The 13,191-nt window shown below is 36.8% G+C and overlaps 1 protein-coding gene across 1 annotated transcript in view; it reads right to left on the minus strand.

The window, feature by feature from the left end:
- Positions 1–13,191, minus strand: part of PLXDC2 (plexin domain containing 2) — a 271,594-nt gene that overhangs the window by 116,766 nt on the left and 141,637 nt on the right. Inside the window, exons 3-4 of the mRNA XM_037385483.1 lie at positions 8,703–8,849; positions 3,811–3,880 (exon numbers count right to left, since the gene is read on the minus strand). Of these exons, the coding sequence (XP_037241380.1) occupies positions 3,811–3,880; positions 8,703–8,849 (217 nt within the window). The remainder of the gene's footprint in view (positions 1–3,810; positions 3,881–8,702; positions 8,850–13,191) is intronic.

A 13,191-nucleotide genomic window follows, 5' to 3' on the forward strand; every position in this document is an offset into this window, starting at 1 on the left:
TTTCTCATTTTTACTCTTCCAGTTCTCTCCCCCATCCCGCTGGAAGGGAGTGAGCGAGCAGGTGCATGGGGCTCAGCTTCTGGCTGGAGTTAAACTACGACAACGCTGGGCAACAAATATCAGGCTTAATGAAAATCCATAATAATCTGGGTTGGATACTACTATCCTCTGTAATGCTGCTACAGGCATATCAGAAATATAACATCAATGAAAGATGCCATATAAGAAAACAATTCCCAAATAACTTACAGTATTTGATACAAAGCTGCACTAGAAAATAGACCGATCAACAACAACAACAAAAAAGCCACAAATAAACAAGAGGGCCTTACCATGAGCACAGAAGATTAATACAACCAAGTAGGAAGCATTGTTGCATGTTAAGTAGAATGTGGGACCACAGAGCTTCAGGGACTCCCTTGAGAAGGGCTGTGTTACTGCTTGGAGAGCTGTAGCACAGAGTGGGTTCTCCCACCCCCACAGCCACCAAGCTTTGTTAGGACTATCAGTGACTGGCAGCAAACAGATTTCATGTGCTTAGCTCCCTGATATCCGCAACATGACCCTAACTCATGAGTGGTTTATTACAGAAATAACTGTACTTTTGACCTGTAGAGCAAAAACTTTAGAAATCTTCACAAAAACCAAAACTCAGCTGCTTCTTGTGTTATCTACTATTATTAAAGCTTTGAGAGCTCTCCAGAGGTTGCTTTAAAAATGCTCTCTATAGGAATGCGGGGAGATAGATGTCCTTATCCTAAAGAACCACAAATTACTAATTATGTTAATAATACTATAAGCTGTCTTACCTCCTAGCTATGAATTAAATAACCTTGTGAAATACAAGCTAAGGACAACAGTGAATAAATCTCCTAAACTAGGTATTTTCACTCCCTGTTCTCCCTTTCCTTAGTTAAACACAATCAGCTCATCAAAACCCTTCAGAAGAGAAAATAAATATTACTTAGACAGGAAAAAAAAAGTTGAGTTTTACACTGCAGCAATTTCAAAGTCATCTTAACTAACTTGGAAACTCTGCCATGCACCGTCCATGAAGAATGGCAGAAACCATTTAGGTAGACATTTTTATTGTGATAGGGATTTAATGTGCCATTGTCTTCAACTTTCCTTTTAAAAAGGTTATTTAATTTACAATTTGGAAGTAAAAACAGTTTGTAGTGCTGTCATTAGAGTAATTAATCATAACCTACTCTCCAGGAAGTGGATATCTATCATGTGGGACTCCTGTACACATTAACTGTCATTCTTTTGATCTCAGAATAACCTCTGGAGGCATTCCAGTCTAATATTAGCAATGCCACTGTAAAATCTTGATTAACAAGAAATAGTATACCATACAGTATAAAAAGGACATGGAACCTGTCTTTATACTTTGTTGTTAGGCTATAAGCCACACTGTACCACCAATGACTGACAGTAACAAAATTTGCAAACATAGCCAAAGCAAAACATGCATCAGAGAGTCAGGACAGAAATACATCTTTCTTTTCCCACTAAATGGGTTTAGGAGTCTTAAAGTTGTAGAAAAGGTTGCATCCTGTCCTGGATTGACAGGATGACTTACAGTTACTGGGCTTTATCAAGATAATATTTTTTAAAATATTACTGACTAGATCTTACTTTTTTGTGCTTTATTTTGAGGTTGAAAATCATAGAAGCAACAAATGAAAGACAGAAGTTACCTCTGCACTAATGTCAGCAGCCTATAGCGAAAGGACTGATGTTAAATCCTGTGTAGCTTGATAATAGTCCATAAATATTTCACAGCAATATTACTTAGTAGAAATGGGGCAAAAAGAAAAGCAGAATTATCATTCAAGGTTCCATTAATAGCAAGAGAAAAGACTGCTGCAGAGCTGCAGCTATTCTTATATGCTTACATGCTTTAAAAAAAAAAAAAACAAAACACAACAAACAAACCAAACACCACAAACCACCTAAATGCCCTAAATGCTCTACACCAAAAGAAAACAAATAAAAAAATCTTTCCCCTCACAAATTATTACAACAGAGCTCTCCTTGGAAGCTTAACCTTACTCCCAAGTATTTGGGGGCAGACGGGGAAGACTGATGACAGCAGCGTATTAGTGATAGCAGTGGTAAAAACTCAGGGCTTTTATTAAAAGTGAAGGCCCAGCAGAGCAAGCATACAAGAAGAATTACTTTGAGAAAGAGTGAAGTTTGTGAAGTTTTAAGGAACTAAGTTCAGCAGTAAGAATAAAGGGACATTTATAGAATGAACATTGTCCCCACTGCTACTCTTTTAGCTGTGCAGGATTCATCCTACCCATTCTTTCATGCTACACAGATCTCACGGATTTTATTTTGGCACATGATTAAATATAACTCCTCTAATAAGAGAGTACAGAACTAGGCATTGATGATAAAGCACCAAAATGAAACTAAAAGCAAAGCAGAATGGAAATCAGACAAATATCAAAACCCCAATCAGTAGTTCATGGCTCATCTGATACAAATCAGTATCAAAATGTCATTGCTGATCAAGAAGAGAAAACCATGGTACTGAAGTAAGCCCATAATTCTGCATCCTTTTTTATCATTCTGACTGCAAATCAACCAGTATCAGTCTTTATTCACCTCTGTCCATCTCTTGTATTCTGCTTTGGTATCAAAATGGAGATCCTGACACAGAGTGTGACAGAAACCTCTGTTCCAGCTCCTACTCTTGTTGAGACACTGGCTGCAATTCTTCTCTAATCTTTCAGTCATACCCTTCCCATTCAGAGGTGCAGTGGGACATCAGCATCCCCTGATCCCGGCCAGATGGCCACCCATAGCATAAGAAGGGGAAACCTTGGCAAGAGATGGGGTAGGATTGGTCCTGGTGATGATGGCCCTGGTTTCTATCTGCTTTCTATCCTGTCACACCTCTAGGCAGGGCACCACCAGCCAGAGTCCACAAACTTGCTCAACATGTTCAAGAACCAGAGGATGCTGTGGGTGTTCTGTGATGCTGTCCTCTGTCTCCCTGTTCTCATTTTTTGACCATTTCTCCTTCTCCTTTTTTCTCATTTGTTGTCTTCCACATAATTTCATTTTCCTGTGGTCTCCTCTTTGTCTTTCAAGGAGGTGGAGCTAGAGGGGAGTAGAAGTGGTCAACAGCTGTTCCTAGTGCATGAAATCGGTGTAAACAACAGCCAGCAGCAATGGGAGGGAGAACACTAACCACAAGCCATCAGTGGTGCCCAGATCCACAAGACCAGGAGCTCTAGCTGTGCCATACCTCCCACCTTACCACAGAGAAGGAGAGGAACACTATGGTACTGTCACAGACACCATACCACACCAAGGCAATGCACTGCAATGGGTTTGCCTTACAGGTGACAAGTTACATACTTCTAGCAGCACTTCTTATATTTGGATAGTAAATTCTCTGCCCACATGCAGGCAAAACCTAAGTTCCCCTCCTTGTTTTGGCTCCAGCACTATCTCCACAAGTGCAACAGCTGCAGATGCACACATGCACACAAAAGACTCTTGGGGCAAATGCCTAAATAGAAAATGATTAATGCTATAAAGTCTTACAATGAGAAGGTTTTAAAACAGTTCAACTTGAGCAGCTGGAGGTTTTTCATCATATTGACATTTCATGATTTTCTTTTTGTGGAAATTAAAATTTAATAAATAAATAGTAAGATATAAAAAACAAATAAATAAATAAATGCTTCAGTTTATCTCTTGACATATATACAGGAAAAAAGGTATTTTAAATACCTGAAAGGAACTCTTCCCATATTACTCAGATTAAATGGTTAGAAATACACTTACCCCCAGTTGCCACAGTAATTTCACGTAGGAAATGGCCATAAAATGGAAAATCAAAGGACAGATTCACTCTCTGAAATGAACAACAGCAGAAAATAAAATTGACATTGTGCAGAAAGGTAAGCGAAAACAAAATGAGTAGTCCTCTACTTCAAATATCTATTTCAGTGCTTTTTATTTTTCACTGGAGCCTTGCTATTCTTCATTTGAAATTGCCAATAGCTAATTGGAAACAATTCTGTGTAGCACTTAACCACTTGAAAGCAGTGGATCTTCATAACTGAAGATTTCAGAAAACAAAATACATCAGCAGACATTATAATTCTCTCATAAATAAAACTAATAAGATTCTTAGGTTTTCCTTAAGTTTCTTCAACCTCTTTCTCAAGAGCCATCAATATTTAACGCCTTAGCAGTACCTAAGTTTTACAGGATACCCACTTCCCTGGCTGCAGGTGGTGTGCTCTTTCAGATTCAAGTGCCCTCGGTGACATCCTGCTGCTACCTGGGTGCTTATCTGATGGAGGCTGGTCATTGGAAGGCAACTCCTTCATCAAACCCACGACACCAGTTCCCAAACCTCTCTACACTGTTAGCTAGGAGCTGAAACTGATTATAAAGAAATATTCAACAGATGTATTAACAAACTCTACTTTCAGTACTTAATGCAAAATAAAAAGGAAGAAAAAAGTATTTTCTCCCCCATCAGCCTATCCTCTGTCAGCTGAATTCACAGAAGGGAACTGTAGTTTGGAGAACGCTCTTCTGCTCACATAAGCTCCCCATAAAGCACCATTCAAATTCAAACTCATTTCCCCTCGCCACCTATGGCACTCCCATCTATTCCACTCTTTTCCCAAAGCTCGGTGATTATTGTGGCCACCCGTAATCATCACCTGGTGTACTACCTGGATAAACTCTGAATAAATCAGTAGTCATGACAGAAAGGAATGCTGAAATCCCAGTAAGGTCTTTTCACTATTTAAGTGTAATATCCCATTAAAACAACATCACTTCCATAATGGCCTGAAGCCCAAATAGGAACAGGGTATACAGCCTGTTATTATTTGTTGTTTAGGACAAGTTTAAAAATAATAATAATAATTAAAAAAAAAAAAATCAGTGTGAAGATGGGTTGTTGGTGACTGATCCTCAACCCTAACCTCAGATGTCTCCACTTAAGGGCAACAGTCCATGCATTTAAAAAGCAAAAAGAGGTGAAAAAGCATTTTGTCTTTATTTTCTCTACCTTTATTTCTATCCTGGGTTTATTATTTTCAGATTATATCCAAGTGTTTCTTTCTTCTCTCGGGAAGAATCCAGAGACATCCAGCAGAATTTAAAGAATTATTTAGCATGAAATTAACAGCTGAAGATTTACAGTAATTTTAAATTAGATTTGCTTTGCATTTAAGTGGAAGAAAGAATTTTGACAGGATTTATTAGCACAATTTTGTTTGTTTTTAATTAGAATGCAAAAATCCATTTGCAGTGTGGTAATTGGACTAAGTAGGTTCTAATAACCTTTTCTGTATATACATAAAATACAGATATACAACTGAATACTTCTAATCAAAATGGCACGTGAAAGACAGCTCATAAATTAATGTAAACAAATCGAGTTTTAACATATTCTGAAGTTTTCACCACTGAATGTATGTTACATTTATGTACGCACTCCAGTGAAAAATTGTCCTTGCTCTACCAAACATAATTTCCAAGAACACCGTTAAAACCATCAATTCTCTGATCAAACCATCCCTCTTTCCTTTCTGCACTACTGTCCATTTTACCTATTAGCATTAACTGTCTGAATAACAAAAAAGTTAAACAGCTTCAAAAGAAAAATGTGCCCCCTTAGCAGTCTTCTAAGTTGCTATAAACACTAGTATAAAGATGTTTGCAATAAAGACTTGATCCTGTGCCCAATCAAACCAGATACAGATGTCCCATTGACTTCTATCAAAAAGTGATGCCTTAAATTCTGACAATATAAAAACGTTTAATATAGACAATTGTTTAGCATAATACTGTAATAAAGAACAAAGAAGATTTAAGGAATGTTTTAAAGTGTGATTTTGTAAAAGCCACTTGAAATAAATGTGGGTTTACTTTTGCTGCTAGAGAGTATACCTTGTTTTTCAGAACAAATATCAGCACTTTCAACCCACTGGAATAAAAATGTTATCTCCATGCACAAACGATAGACTGGACTGACAGGAAAGGGAACTGAGTTCCCAAGTGTAAGGTGATCCTGTATCTAGATCAGTGTTTGAGTAATCAACTATTAGATATCAAAACACACTGAGCATCCAAGCCACACCTAAAATTTTATTACACAGTTTAGAAGATGGTAGCAATATGTTGGGGGTGGGGGGGAAATTGCTACTCAAGGTGTAAATCCTGTACTGCTAGGCATTTTAATTGTTTTATCAATATTTGCGTGTAACTTTACCCAAATGATGACTATGCTGTTTATAGAGCCAAACCATCTCATGGATCCTCTATGTCATGTTTCCTGTAGAAGCAAAACCAACTGGCAGCTTCTGGGAACTCTTAGGATTACATACTTCCAAATGAAGGAAAACACACAAATTGAGTGGAACATATTTAGCATTCAAGGAATCCCTGACATTATTAGAAAAAAAATAATACTTAGCATATAGTAATTTAACTTTTTGTTCTACTATCAAATTGGAGATAATCTGTAGAAATTATCAGCATGTAAATCACCAAGTCACAGAAGGATGTGCAAAATGGCCTTTTAAAAAGAGTAATGGCAAAGTTTATCTCTATGGAAGAGAAGGGAAGAGATCACTGCTTATCTATTTATGATCTGCTCAGAATATATGACTCTACAGTTGCTATACAGTTATAAAGAACACATCTCATCTAAATAATTTTGTTGTTCAGTACACATGGGTGTTGTTTGCTGGGACAGATACAAGAAATCAATTATAGACACATAAATAAAATATAAAGCCTTACAGAATCACTCACCGGCACATTTTCATCCTTCAGGAGGGACATAAAACAAACCTCTGAAAACCAGGTCTTTAAAAAAGTATGCAGACATGGCTGCAGTCACTCAAGTTCACAGTCCAAGATATTTGGGTAAATATGAAAAAAGATGGATATCAGTGTGCTAAACCTGGACCACAGCCTGCATTTCTGCCAGCTGTAGCAGAGAAAAGTGGGCACCTGACATTCAGCAGAAAAGTCTTAAATTGCTTGTTTTGGGGAGAAACAGCTGAAGCCGTTGTGCTGCCAAATTCCACTCTGTTGTGCTGAACAGTCCTCCAGACCGATCCAGCACCCAGACCACAAGCATTGTTTCATTTTAAACCTCTGGTTTAGTAACTTCGACAAAACGCCCCCCTTGGAATTGACATTTTTAGGTGTATAATCTCAGGGATCCAACTGGAAACAAAACTACTTAGAACAAAGGTATAAAAGGGCGTAATCTTAAATAATCATTAAACAACAGGCTAAAATTTCTCAAAGGAATTTCACTAATGTTTTGGTCCCAAGCCTTACAAATTACTAGTATTAGGGAAAGATGTTTTACCTTATATAGGTATTTTTAATCCCTTTATTACATTTTTTTGCATGTTTCCATTCTCTCCCTCAACACAGACCACCAGGATCCCAGATAAAGGCAGCAAGGCAGACAATATAGGTTTTCACTTTTAGGTACCCCTGAGGTGTTTTTCTCATTAGAAACAAGTTGTCTTAAGAAAATAGATGACACAGTTGTATTCAATTACCCCAAAGACACATAACTGCCTGAACCCTCTTTATTTGCATTATCCCCGGCTCTTTACAGTCTTTTTTTGCTATGAGGAATGTATTTTATGTACTAGACTCTCTGTCAGTCATATCTAGTGGATTTACCACTCCATTCTGCTTTTTTGTATTCTGAGCTAAATACCACAGTGTTTCTTCATGCTCTTACATTCCTCTGAGCCAATCACCTGGCTGGTGCCTGGGAGGTAAAAGATGTATTAAACTTGCCTTTTCTCTCAGCTTTAAAACTGTTAAACACGCCTGCATCTTTAAGAACTGTACAACTTTTAAATAAGGCATTCACTAGATTTTAGTTTTAAACTTGTCAAAATCCAAGGACTTTTTATTGGAGCCAAGTTGGTGAATGGATGAAACAAGAACCTCATGAACCACAACTCTTAGTTGTATTTTTCTGTTTAATTTGTGCTAATAATGGCTCTTCTATATATGGTTTCCAGCCACAGGTGAGATTGAAGAATACAGTCTGTAAATCACACAGCATTCAATTTCACTACTAAGCACCTAAGTCCATTATTGTCATACCCGTTTTACCTGACAGCACGATTACAATGAGTTAAACAAGATTGTTATTTACACTCCATGTTATTTGTTTGTTGATATCCTGAAATTGTGATCACATCTATCACTGCTGATACTATATGACAGTCTCATGAGTTTTATCAGTTGTCCCAAAAGAAAAAATAAGTGTGACACCTCATACAAAATGATAGTGCAAAGACACACACACTCCGTGGGAGACAAACTTCAGCAACATAACCTTGAACCCAGTTCTGTTGTTATTGAAGTCAATAGCAAAATTGCCTCTGACTTCAGCAACACAAATAGTGTATTGCTTGATAGTTTGTGATCCTTAAGAACAGAAGCAAATTTCAAATATACGTTAAGGCACCTCTGAAGGACTTTTATAGCAGGGGCAAGGCGGCGATTTGGAATCATTTGATAGCACTATCGTGCAGACTTTCACAGCTTAACTAAAATTCAAAGATAAAGCTCTGTGACAGTAGTCACCATACTCAGTAATACTACTGTGTTGGTCACTGGTGAAAAATATCCATGTCAGTCAAAGAAGAAAAAGTATGATAACTTACTGCTGCTTGCCGATGGGTATTGGAAAGGATCCCATGAATCTTTACTTTGTCTTTCTCCATTTGGTCTATATTCACCCACAAATCCCGGCTGGTAGAATCATATGGGCCATATGTCCTTGAAGTATAGTAATTATGATCTGTATCCTCCTGAAAGGGGAAAAAACCCACAGCAAATATAGATTAGAATGGAAGATGCACCTTAGTTCTTTATATAAAACACATCATTGAAATACTGAGTTTTGTTGCTCCTGGGAGCAGCAGAAAAGACTACACTACAAGTCAACAATGAAAAAAAAAGTACAAATTGTAAATGTGTTGCAGAAGACAGCTTTGCTCCTAACCACAAGCAGCTGGCAAGGCAAACAGTTACCTCATACAATCATCTTATATTATGATTATAATGTTCACTGTCCCCAAATCCCAACCATACAGTTCCTGTAACCACATCAGTGAAAACTATGGCAAAATGTTTGACGGCTTTCAAGGCACGATGGTTAGTAAGTTCTTGTAACAACAGCCATGCTCTAACAAGCAGTACTAACACCTTAAAAAACCTGTATTTTTTATCAATTTTGAACATAATTTACTGGAATATCCTTTATAAGAACATAAAAAAAAATCCTAAGAGCTATAGGCTTACAATGCTACTTCATTTCAAATCTCAACAAGATTGTTTTACTGTACATATGCCACTCAGAGAGACAAACACATATATATTTGTAGAAGAAAGGTTCCTCATCCTCACAGTCTTTGAAATAACTTTAGTTGCTGTCACACTCACGTTACAGCAAATTCAGAGATAAAATACACGAACCCTACATGTGCCATAAGAAACTGTGCTAGTGGTCCATCAAATCCTGCAGTTTGCAGATATCCAGTTTCTCAGTCAAGGGCACAGTTCAGAAGACTGTACGTCTTGGCAAAGTCTGCTTATGTCAGTGATAAAACTGGGACTCCAACACTCAAAATACTCTGTATGCCACTAAACCTTGCTGCAATCAGTTTACACTTGAAATCATATACATTTAGCACAATTAAAAAAAAATAAAATTTTGAAATCTTATCAGGAAAAATCTAGGAAATGTTTAAACCCTAAGTGGAGGAAATTCCAAAACTTCTGTCAATGTCAGTAGCTACGATTGTCTGTACCTTCCTAAAAGATATCAAAGACGGGGGAGGGGAGGGGCTCGGAAAGTGCATAGTCATAGGTGGGAGATGAAACATATCCCAGATTCCCAGTCTTCCTTAACTTGTCACAAGCTCTTGTAACCATAAAACACTAAGTCAACAGCACTACCAGCTTTCTACTGAATAGTAGTAATACTGTATTCATTCCTAGTGACACAGTCCCAAGCTAAAGATACACTTGGCAAAGGCTTATATTCTAGATGAAACTGTTCATGTTCTAGGTTAAATACATTGACCATAAATCCTGTTTCAGCTGGAGTTCATCCTACGTTAACACCATTCATTACTGATGCATTTCACTTAGGCTGTTGAAGATAAAATCACATTATTTTCTCCTTGATGATTTCTTTATCTTTTGCTATACTTTATATGCCAGGATGTACGTGCCCAGTAAATCTCAGTGACACTTTTGAAGCACCTTCTAACAACTTCAGCAGCTCTAGGTCAGTCACACAAGTAAACATAATTAAAAGTATGCTGGCAGGAAGATGGCAAAAGCCAGCCACCTTAACAATTTTTTCTTATTTAGTGGTCAACAAAACCAGTTATTACCATCACGTATACAAAGGAGGTACAGTAAATTAAAAGATTTTGACAACAAAGATCCATGGAAATTCTGATGGAATGATAAATTAGGCTGGAAAAATGTAAATTGTAAGTTACATTTAAGGTATCACAAAGTCTCAAGGAAAAAGTCCAAGTGACAAAGAAGAAGAAATAATTACAAAAATAGCTTGTTCCAGGTAAACATGTAATATTTAAACTATAATTAAAACTGTGCAGTTCTTGCATTTCTAGATTTTCATAACAAATAAAGCTATGCCAGTTAATTACTAGTAGCTAAGCCCCTGCCTCTATAACAAGGCTCTGATACTGAGCCTGGTTGGTTGCTCTGTAAGAATGCTTTGAATGGTATCTTGATCTGTGCTTAAAGCAGGCTCATCATACATCTTGTAAATCAAACACTTGAGTTATAGCCTTCAGCTCAACATATTTTGTCAGTGTGTGAGGGAATTAATCGTGTATATGCAATTACCAAGTTTTGTGAGAAAAAAAAGTAAAAACAAAAAAGTCTCATTTACTGTTTTAATTCAGGTTAAATAACCTTAGATACTTCTAGAACGAAACAAATTCATTTCTACTTGGATGACAAGAAAAAAACAGAATTCCTCTTGCTCTTTGGAAAAGCTTCATAACCTTCAGCATATGTATTTTATGAATGGACTATTAAATATTTGTCTCTTACATCTTATTTTTTTTAAAAAATCCTACCTTTAAATTTACAATATGACTAAAATAAAGAACACACAGCTAACTACTATAGTTGGCCTGAGCAGCTCAGGAGCTTTTTCTAAGCTTTGGATCCATACTTGTAGTCCAAGTCACTGCCTTCACAGTTTTTAACATGCATTACCATGGAAATTAAATTGTTGGAGTCTTCCATATATTTCCCAGCCACAGAGAAACATTTTATTGGTATCAAGATGCCTATGAGTTTTCATTCTGACAGACCTGTTTATGGGCTTTGGTTGATTGCACCCGTTTCATGATACACTCTAACATCTACAGGTACTATATGCATAAGAAGATGGAAAAATACTTCAAAAATTACACTGAATTTGCATGCAAACTACTGATACTGAATTATGAAAATAATTTTAATAAGTATATGACACAAATGTAGAATACTGAATACAGCTAGAATTATATATACATACAAGTATGAAGAGAAACAAACTTTTCAGTTCCTTTTAATGACATAGAAGCATGTTACCAAATGAAAGAACATGCAGAGAAAGCAGACAACATACCCATCACTACTACATTTTTCTTTACCTTTTTGCGGGTATTTTGGGGATATGAACATTTTTTCCTGTGGCTTCTCTAGATATACAGTTCTATCCAAATACTGCCTATATCTTAAGTTGGAAGCACCTCTCTTCTATTGAGAAGTATAGCTTTTAAGCAAAGGATTTTTCCAGATTGTTCACACCAGCTATAAGGATTACTGTTGGCAACCTTTGTGAGTATAAAAAGAGTATTTATTAGAACTTCTTTCATAATTTTTTCTTTTTGGGGAAATAAGTTATTTTTAATCCGTGGCAGTCTTCAGTGCTGAGTGGCCATTTTATTGCAGGTTGTAAAGAAAATTAATTTCTCACAGTTTTCACAAGGGATATTGTCTGATGACACCTTGAATATATTCCCATACTTTTCTAACCGCAAATGAATTTTCTCAGGAAAGCTGAATGCGTGCACTATTCATGAAAGCTCAGCACAAGGGAGGATTAAGCCTTCTTTAAATTCTCGGTGTGCAGTATTTATCAAATTAAGTGACTGAACATCCATTCCATGTGTTACATACACAGATACTCCCAAATACAGTCCAAACACCGCATATTTATTTCCTCAGTAACTGCTGTCCCTTAACAGGTAACAGATTAAGGCTTCAAATGTGTGAGGTGAGCTGCTGCAATCAAGATAGCATAAAGTAACTATGTGTGATATTTAAAAGTAACAACTACATTATGCCTCTGAAATGCTTTCATATTACTAACTGGGATTCTGGCCAAAGATGTACATGAAAATAGTACCAAAACAGACATGAAACAATAAAATTCCCTCTCAATGAAATAAGACATCATGATTCAACAATGATACAATCACATATGTAAGCATGGGACTATTCAGATTTAATTATCTTCCTGTTACATTTTTTTCTTTAGCATAAACTGAAAGATACTGTAAATGTTTTGGAGACAGGATATTATCAAACAAGATTTAGGTTAAGAATAAGAGTCTCTGTTGAATCCAACTGCATGAATATTTTGCTTTTAAATACTGGATCCAATTGGATTCAAACTACAGACAGTACTGAATGAGAAGTTTTGCCATATATATATATACACACATGTATCTATTTATGTCTCTACCTGTAAGGCTGTAACTGAAAAAAAAAAGTAGGAATTTCAGCCAGAAGAAAAGGAACTGGCATCCAGAAATGAGCTCTGTTGCACAACCGTATGCTATAAGAAAACTCTTAGTTCCTCTGCAGTTGAAAGAAGACAGACATTCGCAAAGCAAATCAATAATGATTTTCCATTGTTATACTGATCAGCCAGCCAGATGGCAGTTACATTTTGGTGGCCTAAGTTTTGGTTGCCTTCTCCCAGTCCTGGGAGACTGTTCGTGCCATGACTGACGGGGGGGGGGGGGGGGGGGGGCGGGAAATCAATCAATCAAGCAAAGGCTCCTTATCTTCAAATATCTGTGATTAAGTGTCATGAGTTATTGCCAGCTG

The sequence above is a fragment of the Falco rusticolus genome, chromosome 4 (genome assembly GCF_015220075.1).
Source record: "Falco rusticolus isolate bFalRus1 chromosome 4, bFalRus1.pri, whole genome shotgun sequence".
In the NCBI taxonomy this organism is placed as follows: domain Eukaryota; kingdom Metazoa; phylum Chordata; class Aves; order Falconiformes; family Falconidae; genus Falco; species Falco rusticolus.